This window comes from Myotis lucifugus, unplaced genomic scaffold (genome assembly GCF_000147115.1).
Source record: "Myotis lucifugus unplaced genomic scaffold, Myoluc2.0 scaffold_161, whole genome shotgun sequence".
In the NCBI taxonomy this organism is placed as follows: domain Eukaryota; kingdom Metazoa; phylum Chordata; class Mammalia; order Chiroptera; family Vespertilionidae; genus Myotis; species Myotis lucifugus.
The window spans coordinates 960,489-973,556 of NW_005871209.1; the positions used below are offsets into that span (position 1 = coordinate 960,489).

Sequence of the window (13,068 nt, forward strand, 5' to 3'; positions counted from 1 at the left end):
GGGGGTTGGGGCGCCGCACCCTGTCACACTCAGGGCAGGGCCGATGGGGAGGTTATGGCTCTACCCCGTCACACACAGAGCAGAGACCGTTGGGGGGGGGGGGGGTTGGGGCGCCGCCCTCTATCACCCACAGAGCAGGGCTGATCAGGGGGGTTGGGGTGCCCTCCCCTGTCACGAACAGAGCAGGGCAGATAGGGAGGTTGTGGCCCCGCCCCCTGTCACACACAGAGCCGCAGAGCGATCAGGGGGTTTGGGCACTGCCCCCTGTCACGCTGATCCCGGTGCCGGGAGGCCTCGCGGCTCTGCTGATCCCGGTGCTGGGAGGCATATTACCCTTTTACTATATAGGATAGAGGCCTGGTGCACGGGTGGGGGCCAGCTGGTTTGACCTGAAGGGTATCCTGGATCAGGGTGGGGGTCCCCACTGGGGTGCCTGGCCAGCCTGGATGAGGGGCTGAGGGCTGTTTTCAGGCTGGCAGGTGACTGAAGCTCCCAACCGCTCCTTTTTTTCTTTTTTCTTTTTTATTCTGGGCCAGCTTTAGCTCTGAGGCTTGGCTCCAGCTCTTAGGCCTCGGCTGCTGAAAGCAGGTATCTGGTTTGTTTGGGTTCTATAGTCGAAATAATGTTGCGGTCCTGCTGGCTGAAGCCCGGCTAGCTGAAAGCAGGTTACTGGGGTTTTGTTTAGCTTCTATATTTGTAACAATGATTCAAACTGCAAACTCAGAGGCCGGCAGCGGCAGGCGGGGAACGTTGGAGTCCTCCGTCACTGAAGCAAGCAAGCCTCATGTTCGCTTCAAGCTGCCTGGCTGCTGGCCGCCATCTTGGCTGGCAGTTAATTTGCATATCGCCCTGATTAGCCAATGGGAAGGGTAGCGGAGGTACGGCTAATTACAATGTTTCTCTTTTATTAGATAGGATGGGTTCATTTCCGGGCTCTCTATTCTGTTCCATTGATCTGTTCCCCCCCACCCCCAAACAAACAAAACCAGTGTTTTATTTACTGTCGTTTGAAATCAGTGTGTGTGATGCCTTCAGCTTTACTCACTTTCTCATGATTGCTTTGACTATTTTTTTTTTTCTTTCTGTGTGTGTGTGGCTCCATATAAATTTTGGGATTTTTTTTTTCTGTGAAAAATGCCATTGGAACATTGATACAGATCACATTGCTTTTATTTTTTTTTCCCTTAGGAAATTTCCAAAAGACTGGGTTTTTTTCTCTCTCATTTTTTATTGAATTTATTGGGGTGACACTGGTTAAGAAAATGATAAAAGTTTCAGGTGCACAATTCTATAACACATCATCTGTCACTGTATTGTGTTCACCACCAAAAACAAAGTCTCTTTCCATCACCATTTATCCCCCTTATACCTTCCTCCACCTACCCCAGGCAATCACCACACTCTTGTCCATGTCCATGAGTTTTTCCTTTTTTGCTCAATCCCTCCACCATCCACCATCCCAACCTCCACCCCTGACAGCGTTCAGCCTGCTATGCATGAGTCTGTCTATATTTTGCTTTTTGCTCATTTTGTTCATTAAATTCCATTGCTTTTAGTATAATAATTCTTCCAATACATGAGCACAGAGTATTTTTTCCACTTACTTGTAACTTCATTCTCTTTCATAAATGTCTTACAGTTTTCAGTACATAGATCTTTTCATCCCCTTGGTTAAATTCCTAGGTACTTTATTGTTTTTTATACACTTGTAAAAGAAATTTTCTTAATTTCTCTGATAGTTTGGTGTTAGTGTATAGAAATGCAACAGGTCTTTGTACATTGATTTTGTATCCTACAAGTTTACTGAATTGATTTATTAACTCTATAACAGTTCTTTGGTGGAGCCTTAAGTTTTTGTATCATGTCATCTGCAGACAGGAAGTTTTATTTCTTTTAGTTTTATACCACCAAGTATGATGTTAGCTGTGGGCATGTCATATATGGCATTTATTATGTTGAAGTATGTACCCAGTTTGTTGAGTTTTTTTTTTCCAGGGGGTGCTTATAAAATGAATTTTACTTATTTAAAATATATTTGTATTGAGTTCAGAGAGAAAGGGAGAGATACAATCATCAATGATAAGAGAGAATCATTGATTGGCTGCCTCTTGCACACCCCCTACTGGGGATCAAGCCCACAACCCGGGCACGTGCCCTTGACCAGAATTGAACCTGGAACCCTACAGTACTCAGGCTGATGCTCCAGCTAGGGCTGAATTTTTTTTAAATTTATCTTTATTATTGAAAGTATTATAGATGTCCCCCACCCCCTTTTTTTTTCTCCCATTGACCCCCTTCACTCCACACTCACTCCCTAGGCCTACTGCACTACTGTTTGTGTCCATGGGTTATGCCTATATGCATATAAGTTCTTTGGTTAATCTCTCTCCTACCTCCTCACCTCTGAGAGTTTTTATCATGAATGGATGTTGAATTCGTCAAATACTTGTACTACATCAGTTGAGATGAGCATATGACTTTTATTTGCATTTGTTAATATGGTGTATTACATTGGTTGATTTACAATATGTTGAACCATCCCACTTTATCATAGTGTATGATCTTTCATTTATTATTTTTAATCCTCACCCATGTTTAGAGCTAAAGAAAGATTGATTTGATAAAGATACATTGACTAGTTGCCTTCTGTAGGCACCCCAAGTGATAGATCCTGCAACCCAGGTATGTGCCCTGACTGGGAATTGAAGCAGCAATCTTTTGGTGCACAGGATGATGCTCCAACCAACTGAACCACTCTGGCCGGGCTAGTGTATGATCTTTTAAATGTGTTGAATTTGGTGTACTATTTTGTTGAATTTTTACATCAGAGACACTGGCTTGTCATTTTTGTTTTTTGTAGTGCCCTTGCTTGGTTTTGGTATCAGGGTAATGGTGGCCTTGTGAAATGAGTTTAAAAATTTGTCCTACTCTTACATTTTTAAGAGTTTGAGAAGGATTGGTATTAATTCTTTAAATATTTGATAGAATTCACCAGTAAATTCATCTAGTCCTGAACTCTTCTTTCTGGGAGGCTTCTGATTACCAATTCAATCTCATTAGTAATTGGTCTTTTCATATTTTGTTTCTTTAGTCTTGTGTTTCTAGGAATGTATCCATTTCTTCTAGGTTGTCAAAGTTGTTAGTGTAGAAGTTATAATGTCTCCTCCTTCATTTCTAATTTATTTGATATTCTTTTTCCTTGGTAAGTCTGGTTACAGGTTTGTCTACTTGGTGTATCTTTCAAAAAAAAAAAAGCTGCTCTTAGTTTCATTAATACTTTCTGTTATCTCTTTTGTCTCTGATTCATTTATTTCCACTTCCTCTAACTTTGAGCATGGTTTGTTCTTTTTTCTAGATCCTTGAGCTATAAATTTAGGTTTTTTTGTTTGAGCTCCTTTTTTTTCTTAGGCATTTATCGCTATGACCTGCACTCTTAGAACTTATTTTGCTGCACTTCATAAGTTTTGATATGTTGTATTTCCATTTTCACTAGTCTCAAGATATATTTTGAGTTCTCTCTTTAATATTTTTATTGATTTCATAGAGGATGGGAGAGGGAGATATAGAAACATCAATGATGAGACAGAGTCATTGATCCGTTATGCCCTGCATGACCCGCACTGGGGATTGAGCCTGCAACCTGGGCATATGCCCTGACTAGAAATTGAACCATGACCTCCTGGTTCACAGACTGACACTCAACCACTGAGCCACTCCAGCAGGGCTTGAGTTCTCTTTTGACTTCTTCTTTGCCCCTTTAGTTTTTAAGTAGCATGTTGCTTGATCTCTTCATATTTGTAATTTTCCCCATTTTTTCTTGTAATTGGTTTCTAGTTTCATCCCACTATGATTTAAAAAGAGGCTTAATATTATTGCAGTCTTCTAAAATTCACTAAGACTTGTTTTGTGGCCTAACATATATATGATCTATCCTGGAGAAGTTCCAGAATATATTTTTCTTAAGCATAAATGAAATATGCACAAAAACATATCATGTACTGGTGTTAAGAACACTTTAATATATTTTAAAAATTTAAGTGTTGTGTAAACTATGATCTCTACAATGCAGTTAAGTTAGAACTTAAAAAGTTAAATAGCCCGGCCAGTAAATAAAAAATAAAGAGGTAAACAAACCCCTAAATATTTGGATATAAGACATTGCTAAATAACTTAAAGGAGTCATAGTGAAAGTTTTAAAAAAAATATCCAAAACTGAGGGTTAGTGAAAAATAATAGCAAGGGCATGTACCTGGGTTGCGGGCACATCCCCAGTAGGAGATGTGCAGGAGGCGACTGATCGATGTTTCTCTCTCATCGATGTTTCTAACTCTCTATCTCTCTCCCTTCCTCTCTGTAAAAAATCAATAAAATATATTTTTTTTAAAAAAAAAGACATTGCTAAATAACTTAAAGGAGTCATAGTGAAAGTTTTTAAAAAAATATCCAAAACTGAGGGTTAGTGAAAAATAATAGCAAAGCTTGTGGGATAGATATAGCATAATACATTAGAGAATAAACTAAAGGTAGGAGATAATATAAATGAGAGGAAAGCAATAAACTATTAAACAGCAATACAATAGAAAAATATCAAGGCCACAAGTTAGTCCTTTGAAAATATTATAGTCTTTAAATAAGTCTTTAGTTAATTGAAGGCTGTTTAGTACTGGAGCTTGCTTATATCTTTTGGATAAAAATAAGCAAACTGCTTTCCCACAAGGAGTGCTTATAGTCTCTCATCCAAACATGTATTTGTCAGTCTTCACTGAGTTTTGGATTCCTTTTTATTTTTTTATTTTACAGAATTTAAAACTTTGAACTGGGCAACAGGCAGGACTCTGTTAATGACTTTTGGCTCTTCCTAATCAAATCTGTTGTCCTCAAAAGATGAAGTACTTGGGTATATTTTAAACCACTAAAGATATTCTAGAGTAGTCTCAGAATTAAGGTGATTTTATAAGAGGAGATTCATAAATACTTTGATCAATACCTGTATTAGAATACATTTTACCTCTTAAGATCAGATATTCTAATATATTTGCTTTTTAAAAAGTCAGCATTCTGGCGAGTTCTATGTTCATTAGCCATTTTGACATACAAAATGATTCATTTTGCAAATGCTGTTTATTTTCTCGGCTGGCACACTGATCCTACAAAGCACAGGTAAATTTGATAAAAGCCTTTGCGAGTCTTTACTGTTATATATAATAAGTGTTCATATAAGTATTCAGATTGTCACTTAGAGATATTTGGAATGGAAGTCTTCATGGATAACAGATTTCTCATATATCATTTTAGTTATTGACAACTGGTTAGATTATATAATCATACATTCTAAACTATGGTTGCACAATCTCAAATACTTATTTTATGGGTGACTATGGAACTGCTTATTTTGGTTCACTAATAGTAATGTATTGATGGTTGGAGAGACTAGCTACATATTCAGAAGCAAACTTCTTTACTACTAGTTGGAAGAATATCCAACAGACAAGCAAGATAATGGAAGACAGGAATAGTGTTTATGAGAAAATGTTGACTAGACATTAGAAATTCCTAAGTATAAATCAGCAGGTTGAAAAGTACAGGAAAATGGTGGAGAAAATAGTCTACATCTAAAAAACATCAACATTTAAATTTTTCATAAATCACAAATCTACATAACCCTTTTCTAAGGGCATGCATGGTTGACTAAGATTAATGAAGTTCACACTTAAATAGTTCACATTAGTCTGTTAACATCCACAACTGAAGTCTTTTTTTTCTATTGAAAATATCAGTCAATAAATTGTTGCATTAGATTGCCCATTCTGTACTCTAATTAAAGCTTTAACTGTCATCTGTAGGCTTCAGCTACACAGGGATAAAGCATATCAGATGTTGAGAAAGCCTATTATTTTATTTCCTCCTACTACTTGACTTAGCATAGGAGGGCAACTCAAATAAGAGAAAAGCTTGCTCTTCAATGCATACTTGTTTAAAGATTGAGATTTGGACTTGTTAGTAATGAAGACTCATGGCAAATATTAAAGACTCCTGTGGAAAATGAGGTGCTCTTGTTTATGCAGTGGGTGTATAAGCAAACGTCTGGCACAAAGGGTGACTCCGATCTGGTGCACCATGGATGATGAGCAGCACAAAAGGGAGCAGCTGCATAAGTGTACACACGAGTAGTCTGTATTTCCAGATCACCTCCACTGCTCTTCACTTATGATTACTTTTTTTTTTTTGGCTAGAGGGTATGTTGTCAAGCTGGTACCTCCTTCTCTCCAATGCCTTCTTTCTGGCAGTTTACAGGAGAGTACTTTGGAGAAAAACTGCCAACACCTCCTTTTCCCTTCTCATGGATTAAAAAGATTATATTTCCTTAACATATACAGTCTCTGTTGTTCCATGGAACCAGAAAAAAGGCTCTCTGGATGATGACCTTGACTGTTATATTGCCTTCTAAAAATTTATTCAGATGAGGGGATGTCATGAATGGCACAAATTTCTTGCTCTTGGGTTGCAACTTTGAGTTCAATTATTGGCTCTACCACTTACTAGCTGTCTGACTTTTAGAAGTCATTGAACTTTCTCTTTAACTCAGTTTTCTTCTCTGTTAATTGAAGATAATACTTAACTTTATATAGTTAAAGTAAATATAGGAAGATCCCTACTTTCTATATTCAATGAATACTAATCAAAATCCCATTGAGATTTTCCTTTTTCATAGGAGGGTGGTGAACACTTCTCAAATTCTCTAGGAAAGTAAACATGTAAGTATAACCAAGAAAAAATTTTAAGTGAATGGGGGAGACTTGCCTTACCCAGTCAAAATAACTATAAACGTAGTACTGCACGAAGACACATAAGTCAACAAAAGATAAAAACTTAAGTTTGCATGTAGCCTATAATAGAGATATTTTAAATTAGTAGTATCTGGGTATATTGTTTAATAAATGGGGTGAGATACCTAGTGTCCCTTTGGGGGAAAGTAGCTGTAAGTGTAATCTTTCTTTTATTTTATGCCTTAGTGATTTTCTCCTTTATGAGCTTGGAGCACAAAATCTCAATAGCCCCTTTCATCTGCAACAATACATTATTACAGTTAAAGACTTCAGAATTATTTACTGAGGTGATAGTTGGAGGCATGAGAGTGGAGAAGATCATTAAAGAAGAGTAACAACAGGTCTGTGGTTGAAATATTGGATCATTCCTACATTTAGCAAGTAGGTGGAGGAAAAGGGACCAGAGGTAGAAAGCTATTAATAGGACAATGTCAGTGATAAACTTACTAATTTCCTTAAAAGTATGGAATCCAAGGGAGAAAAGGTTTTACTTAATTTTTATTTGAAAAAATTTAAGTATAGTTGGCATGCAATATTTAGTTTCAGGCATACAACACAATGATTTCACATGGGATTTTTCTTTCAAATATTTAATTTCTGGTTGTCTTTTCTTTTCTGCTTAAAGAAGATCAACATTTTTTGTAAAGCAGATTTGGTGGTCTTATGATTTCATTTACTTTTTTTTCCTGTCTGGGACACTCTTTACCTCTCCTTCAGTTCTGAATGATCTTTCCAGGAGTATTCTAGGTTGTAGATTCCTTCCTTTCAGCATATTAAAAATGTCCTGCCACTCCCTTCTGGGCTGTAGCGTTGTTGCTGATAAACTTTTGGGGTTTTCTTTTATATGACTAGTTGTTTTCCTCCTTCAAGTCTCCATCTTGAAGTTTTGCCATTTTAATTACAATATGTAATGGTTAATCTTGTTTGAAACTCTGTGCTTCCTGGACTTGAATGTCTTTCCTTACCCAGATTAGGAAAGTTTTCAGGTATTATTTTTAAAAATACGTTTTCTGTTCCTTCTCTCCCTGTTTCTCTTCTGGAATCCCCATAATGTGAATGTTAATGTGCTTGATGTCCCAGAAGTCCCTTAAACGATTCTTTAAAAAACTTTTTTTTCTTTTTGCTATTCTACTTGGGTGATTTCCACTTATCTGTCTTCCACATCATTAATCTGTTCTTCTGTATTATCTAATATGCTGTGGGTTCCTCCTAGTGTATATTTTCATTTCAGTTATTGTGGTTTTTTGTTTGTTTTTAGCTCTGATTGACTCTTTGTTATACTTGCTCTTTGTTGAAGTTCTTCTGGAGTTCCTCTCTTCTACTCTCTCATGTTTGGTGAACATCCTTATGACTGTTTGAAATCTTTGTCAGGCAAATTTCTCATTTCCACTTCATTAGGGTATTTTGTTTTTACTTTGGGGGGTGAGGTGGGCTGGTTTTTATTCCTTCATTTGGGACATATTCTTTGTCTTCTCATTGCGCTTGTATTTCTGTGTTTATATAAATTAGATGAAACTGCTCTCTCCAAATCTCAAAAAAATGGTCTTATATAGAAGCAATCTGTGTGTTGATTGGGTGTGCCAGGTAGTTTGAGGAGGCACATTAGAGCTTGGGGTAGGTGCCTGGGCTACTGGCTGGCGTGGGCTCTGAGAGAGGCAGCCCAGTGTGCATGAGCAACAGTGGGCTCTGGGAGTGGTCACCCAGTGCACATGTGTGAGTGTGTTGGGAACCTGTTAATCCCGCTGTTTGAGGGTGAGCTGCATCACCTGTGCTGCTGCCATCTTGGACCTTTTCCAGGGAAGGTTTAAATGAGGTTAGAGCAGTGGTTCTCAACCTTGGCTGCACATTAGAATCACCTGGGAATCTTTTTGTTGTGGCCCCACCCCATAACAAAGAAACAATTTCCGGAGGATGAGGCCCAGAAATCAGGATTTTAAAAAGATTCCCAGGTGATTCTAATGTGCAGCCAAGGTTGAGAACCACTGGGTTAGAGGGTGTTCAAATAGAGAGATTAAGGTGTTTGGGGCTGGAAAGAACTTAATGGATTTGACAAATGAGATATAACCAACTTTCCTAATGAATATTCCTAGTAGTAAGATTGTCAGATTTGGTGAAATGTCAGCAGGCACAGACTAACAAAGAGACTCTCTTCCATATAAGAAGAGATAGAACTCTAGGTTGAAAAGGAAATGATGAGAAAATTTCCAGAATCAATGGAACTGATTATGAATTCGCTACTAAGCTGTCCTGTATATTCTGTGTGGTAGACAGAGCTAGATGTCACCAATTTTGAAAACAATGCTGGAAGGTCAATGTTGTTTTCCCCAGTTTACAACTGAGCATTTGAAACCCAACATATGACAACATCTACTAACTAGTTTGAACATGTTATTTAAGCAGCCTAAGGATAATGCTAACTACCTCATCACTCTTCTGAAGATTAAATTATTGTAAATATATACCTATGTATATATGTACACACACAAGTATATAAACACTAGGCAGGAACTTAATACATATATTTGGTATTATAATGTAAGAAAAATAGCAATGGCTAAGGTATGGTCATGATGGCATAACTGAACTGCAGACTTCCTTTTATGTATACACAGCTTTATTTTGAGCAGTCATGTCTGACATGCAGGCTTCTTCTCTTCCTTTATAGGTATTGGATGTAAGTAGAGAAGGCAAGGAAGAAGTATTCTATGGGCCTACACTCCCTTTTGCTTCCAATGGAATAGCAGCATGCTTCCTTCCAGCTCCATATTTCACATGCCCTAATCTTCAAACTCTTCAAGTGCCTCATCACAGAATTGGCACCATCTGAAAAGCCAATGCTCTGTGGATAACCATCACAACAGGAGGAAAAAAAAGCCTGACTTTTGGATACTGGGCATGAAAAGACTGAGTGCTCAAATGCTTCCTTGTCTTGTTTTATAGGTCTTATATTCAGATAAACATTAGAAAAAAAAAAAAAGAACAATTTTCTAAAATACCTAACTGAAAATTCCTGTCAGCCTTTACAGTGTATGTAATGTACAATACAATAGCATATGTATGACTTTTATTGTGGTGTAGCTTAGTGCCAACTTAATGGTCCATTACTGTTCTATGGGTCATTAGAGCATTTTTTCTAACTAGTGCTGTCTAGGACAACATGACAGCACTAGTAAGTCAATTTATTTCCAAGTACTGTCATCATTGATTTCTAAAAAACTTCAATACTCAATCCCTTTGCTACTTAAACCTGGGTTTGTAATTTTTCTTTAAAAACTTAACATTAGACAGCCCTATTCGAGACCCAGCATTATGACATCATGAATTTTTAAATGCCATAATGCATTTAAGTTAATATGACTAATAGAAGTACACTGGAATAGCATTCCAGTGTACTTCTATTAGTCATATTAACTTAAATTATCACAGAGTAATAATAATTACTCTGTGAGCTTGGGCTTAACTTTACAGAGCTTCAGTTTTCCAACTGTTTAAAAAGGATAATTAGTGATTTCCATATCAATTTAGAAGAATGGTGTGAGGATTAGGCAAATGCGCTGAAGTACTCCACCTAAGAAAAAAATGTTACTCAAATTCCAAGGTATTTTACTGTCTAAATCTTGTACCAAACAGGGAGATTATTTTTGAATTTTAAAAATTATTAGGTAGAACTTCAAACACATGCTATAGAATAAATGATTCTAAAAGCAGGTGAAAGAGATAATGCTAATAAGAAAAAAGGGACTTTACCAAACCCAAAGAATCCTAAACTTGTGCAAATCCTTGCCTCAAATAACTCTCTCAAACATCTCGTTTAAATTCATTTATTGAAAAATGACATTTTATATTCAAAAAAATTAGCTGTACTAATTTTGGTACCATAAAGTGCTTTGACATAAATTTGAACTTAGAATCAGTAATTCTAACAAAAGTTTTTCCACTTTGTTAAAGGTTATGTCAATCTTGAGTGCTTGTGGGATTCTTTCCCACCACCAATACACATATTACTACCACTTTTAATAATGCATAAGGATTTTTTTAGGCTAGGTTTTTGGATCTGCTTTGTCCATAACAAAAAAGAAAACAACTCAATAATCAATTTGAACAAAGTCAACAACAAAAAAAATGTGTGTCTTCCCCTTTTCCTAATCTAAGTCACCTTTATTAAAAAGACTTCTCTGACTTTTTCCCTAGACATAGTTTAATCATTCAGCAATCCTTGGTTTATAGGAAATTCTAATTATATTCATGTAAACACTTTAAAGATTTTTATTCTAAATACAGAATTCACTAATCTTATACATTATAAGATACCTAAAATATATATCTTCTGGCTATCCAGATTTAAGGTGGGATGGGGAGAGAAATTAGGAGTAAGAAGACAAAGTAAATTTTAAAGAACAGAGATTTAGTTTAGACAAACAAAAAAACCTTGAGAGTATTTGTACAGTTCTGAAAGTGACATAGGTAAATTTATATTTAGAAGGATGATAGATAATCTCTTTTAAAGGTATAAACCATCTAAACTAAATTTTTAAAATGCCTTACCAGGTCAGGAAAATGGACAGCATTTCAGAATGTTTTCAACAAGGACCTATGCAAGAAATATTTGATTCATTAATGCTTCTACTTGACATACAGATTTTCCCTGTAGCAGTTTTACCTTATAAAACCATTAGTCTATTTGTAACCCCAGACCCTATATCCAACAAGTAAAGGGGAAATGGTCTAAAAATAAGTTTGTTTAATGGTAACTGAAGGCAGCCTAAGAGTACTCTTGATTTTCTTCTGTGTGGATTTCTAACCATTTTAAACAAATCAGTATCTATTGTCAAACTCTTCCATGGTGAACATAGTATTCAAAGAATTGAACTCAGAATTTATAAAAGCTTTACATAATTTTCAGAAACTTTATAAACCCTTTATAAGTATAGCCCAACAACAGAAAGCTACATCTCTCCCCTAAAAAAGAAAAAGAACACAGAGATCACGTATAATTAGATCCTTTCCCTCAAATCAATAGTAAGAGCTAATAAGAAAAAAAAAACTATGTTTGGTCATTGAAACTATTCATATATTTTTCCATTTAAGTGTACTATTCTATAGCAATTCATCTTCTAGTTTCACTCTTCAAAATTAAAGATCATATTGTTTTTATATTCAAATTATCAATGTAAATTTCCATAGATCACGAAACTTCCAACTATTTAAGCATTTCAGTATTTTACTTTTAAAAAGAAGCAGTACTACATAGATATTGGCAGTGTTCTTTGTGTGGGAGGAAAAGCCAGCAAAGATATGAATCTCTAAAATGTAAAATGCAATAAAATTCTTTGGGTCCTTAACATAATGCCAGTTAGGTTATGATTAGGGTACCTTTTACACTTCTTCTCTTCATGCTTTTCTTGTTTAACTAGATGTATATTGTATTCCCTTCAGACACTGCAATAGCTGGAAAACTAGTGTTTTACTAAAGAGTATGAAAGCAATAGTATAAAATAGAAATAATTTTGGTTTTCAAGTAGTCAATCTGTCATAAAAAGGGAAGTTGAATAATCATAGGTACAGAATAAGTTAAATAAATACATTTTTATTACATATCCTTAATATATGCACAAAATAACTTATAAACATGTTTATAATATAAGAATGCCCAGAATTCTTCTAAAAGTACAATTTGCAAATGCAATAATCAAATAACTATTAGCACACCAAAACTTTAATAAGCAGAAAATGGTCAATTTCAATCATATGGTACTGATTTTGGTAACCTTACCAATATATATCACAGAATCAAAATACAACTCTCATATGTTGTTAAATATGTAAAAGAATGTGCTACATAGCTTCCCAAATCAACCACCTAACAAAGCATGTTATTTACATGGATACACTATACACGAGACTGACAAGGCAATATTTTTAACCCTAGGAGGAGTAGACAAGACATCAGTTTTTGGAAAAATGTAAGGTTTATGTAAAAAGTCTATATCATTCAAAGAGCAGTGGTTTAGTACTGATAATACAGCGTTTAGTGAAGGTCCTATGATATCTATCTTTATCTTCAAAACACAAGTGCTGTGTAACATTTAGTATTTAGGGAAGGTAGGTTTCATACAGGCTTCTCCCAACTGCAGAGGCTTATCAAATTTCTGTGTAACATATAATCTTAACAAAGGGAACACAAAATTAAAAACTGTCAAAGTCCATAACAGTACATGAAGACAGATCCATTAATTCTTTA

General features: G+C 35.9%; 1 protein-coding gene across 1 annotated transcript in view; it reads left to right on the plus strand.

Moving 5' to 3' along the window:
• KLHL32 (kelch like family member 32) overlaps positions 1-9,654 on the plus strand; it is a 176,647-nt gene extending 166,993 nt beyond the window's left edge. Inside the window, exon 10 of the mRNA XM_023759760.1 lies at positions 9,493-9,654. Coding sequence (XP_023615528.1) covers positions 9,493-9,654 — 162 coding nt within the window. The remainder of the gene's footprint in view (positions 1-9,492) is intronic.
• Positions 9,655-13,068: the final 3,414 nt, after the last annotated feature.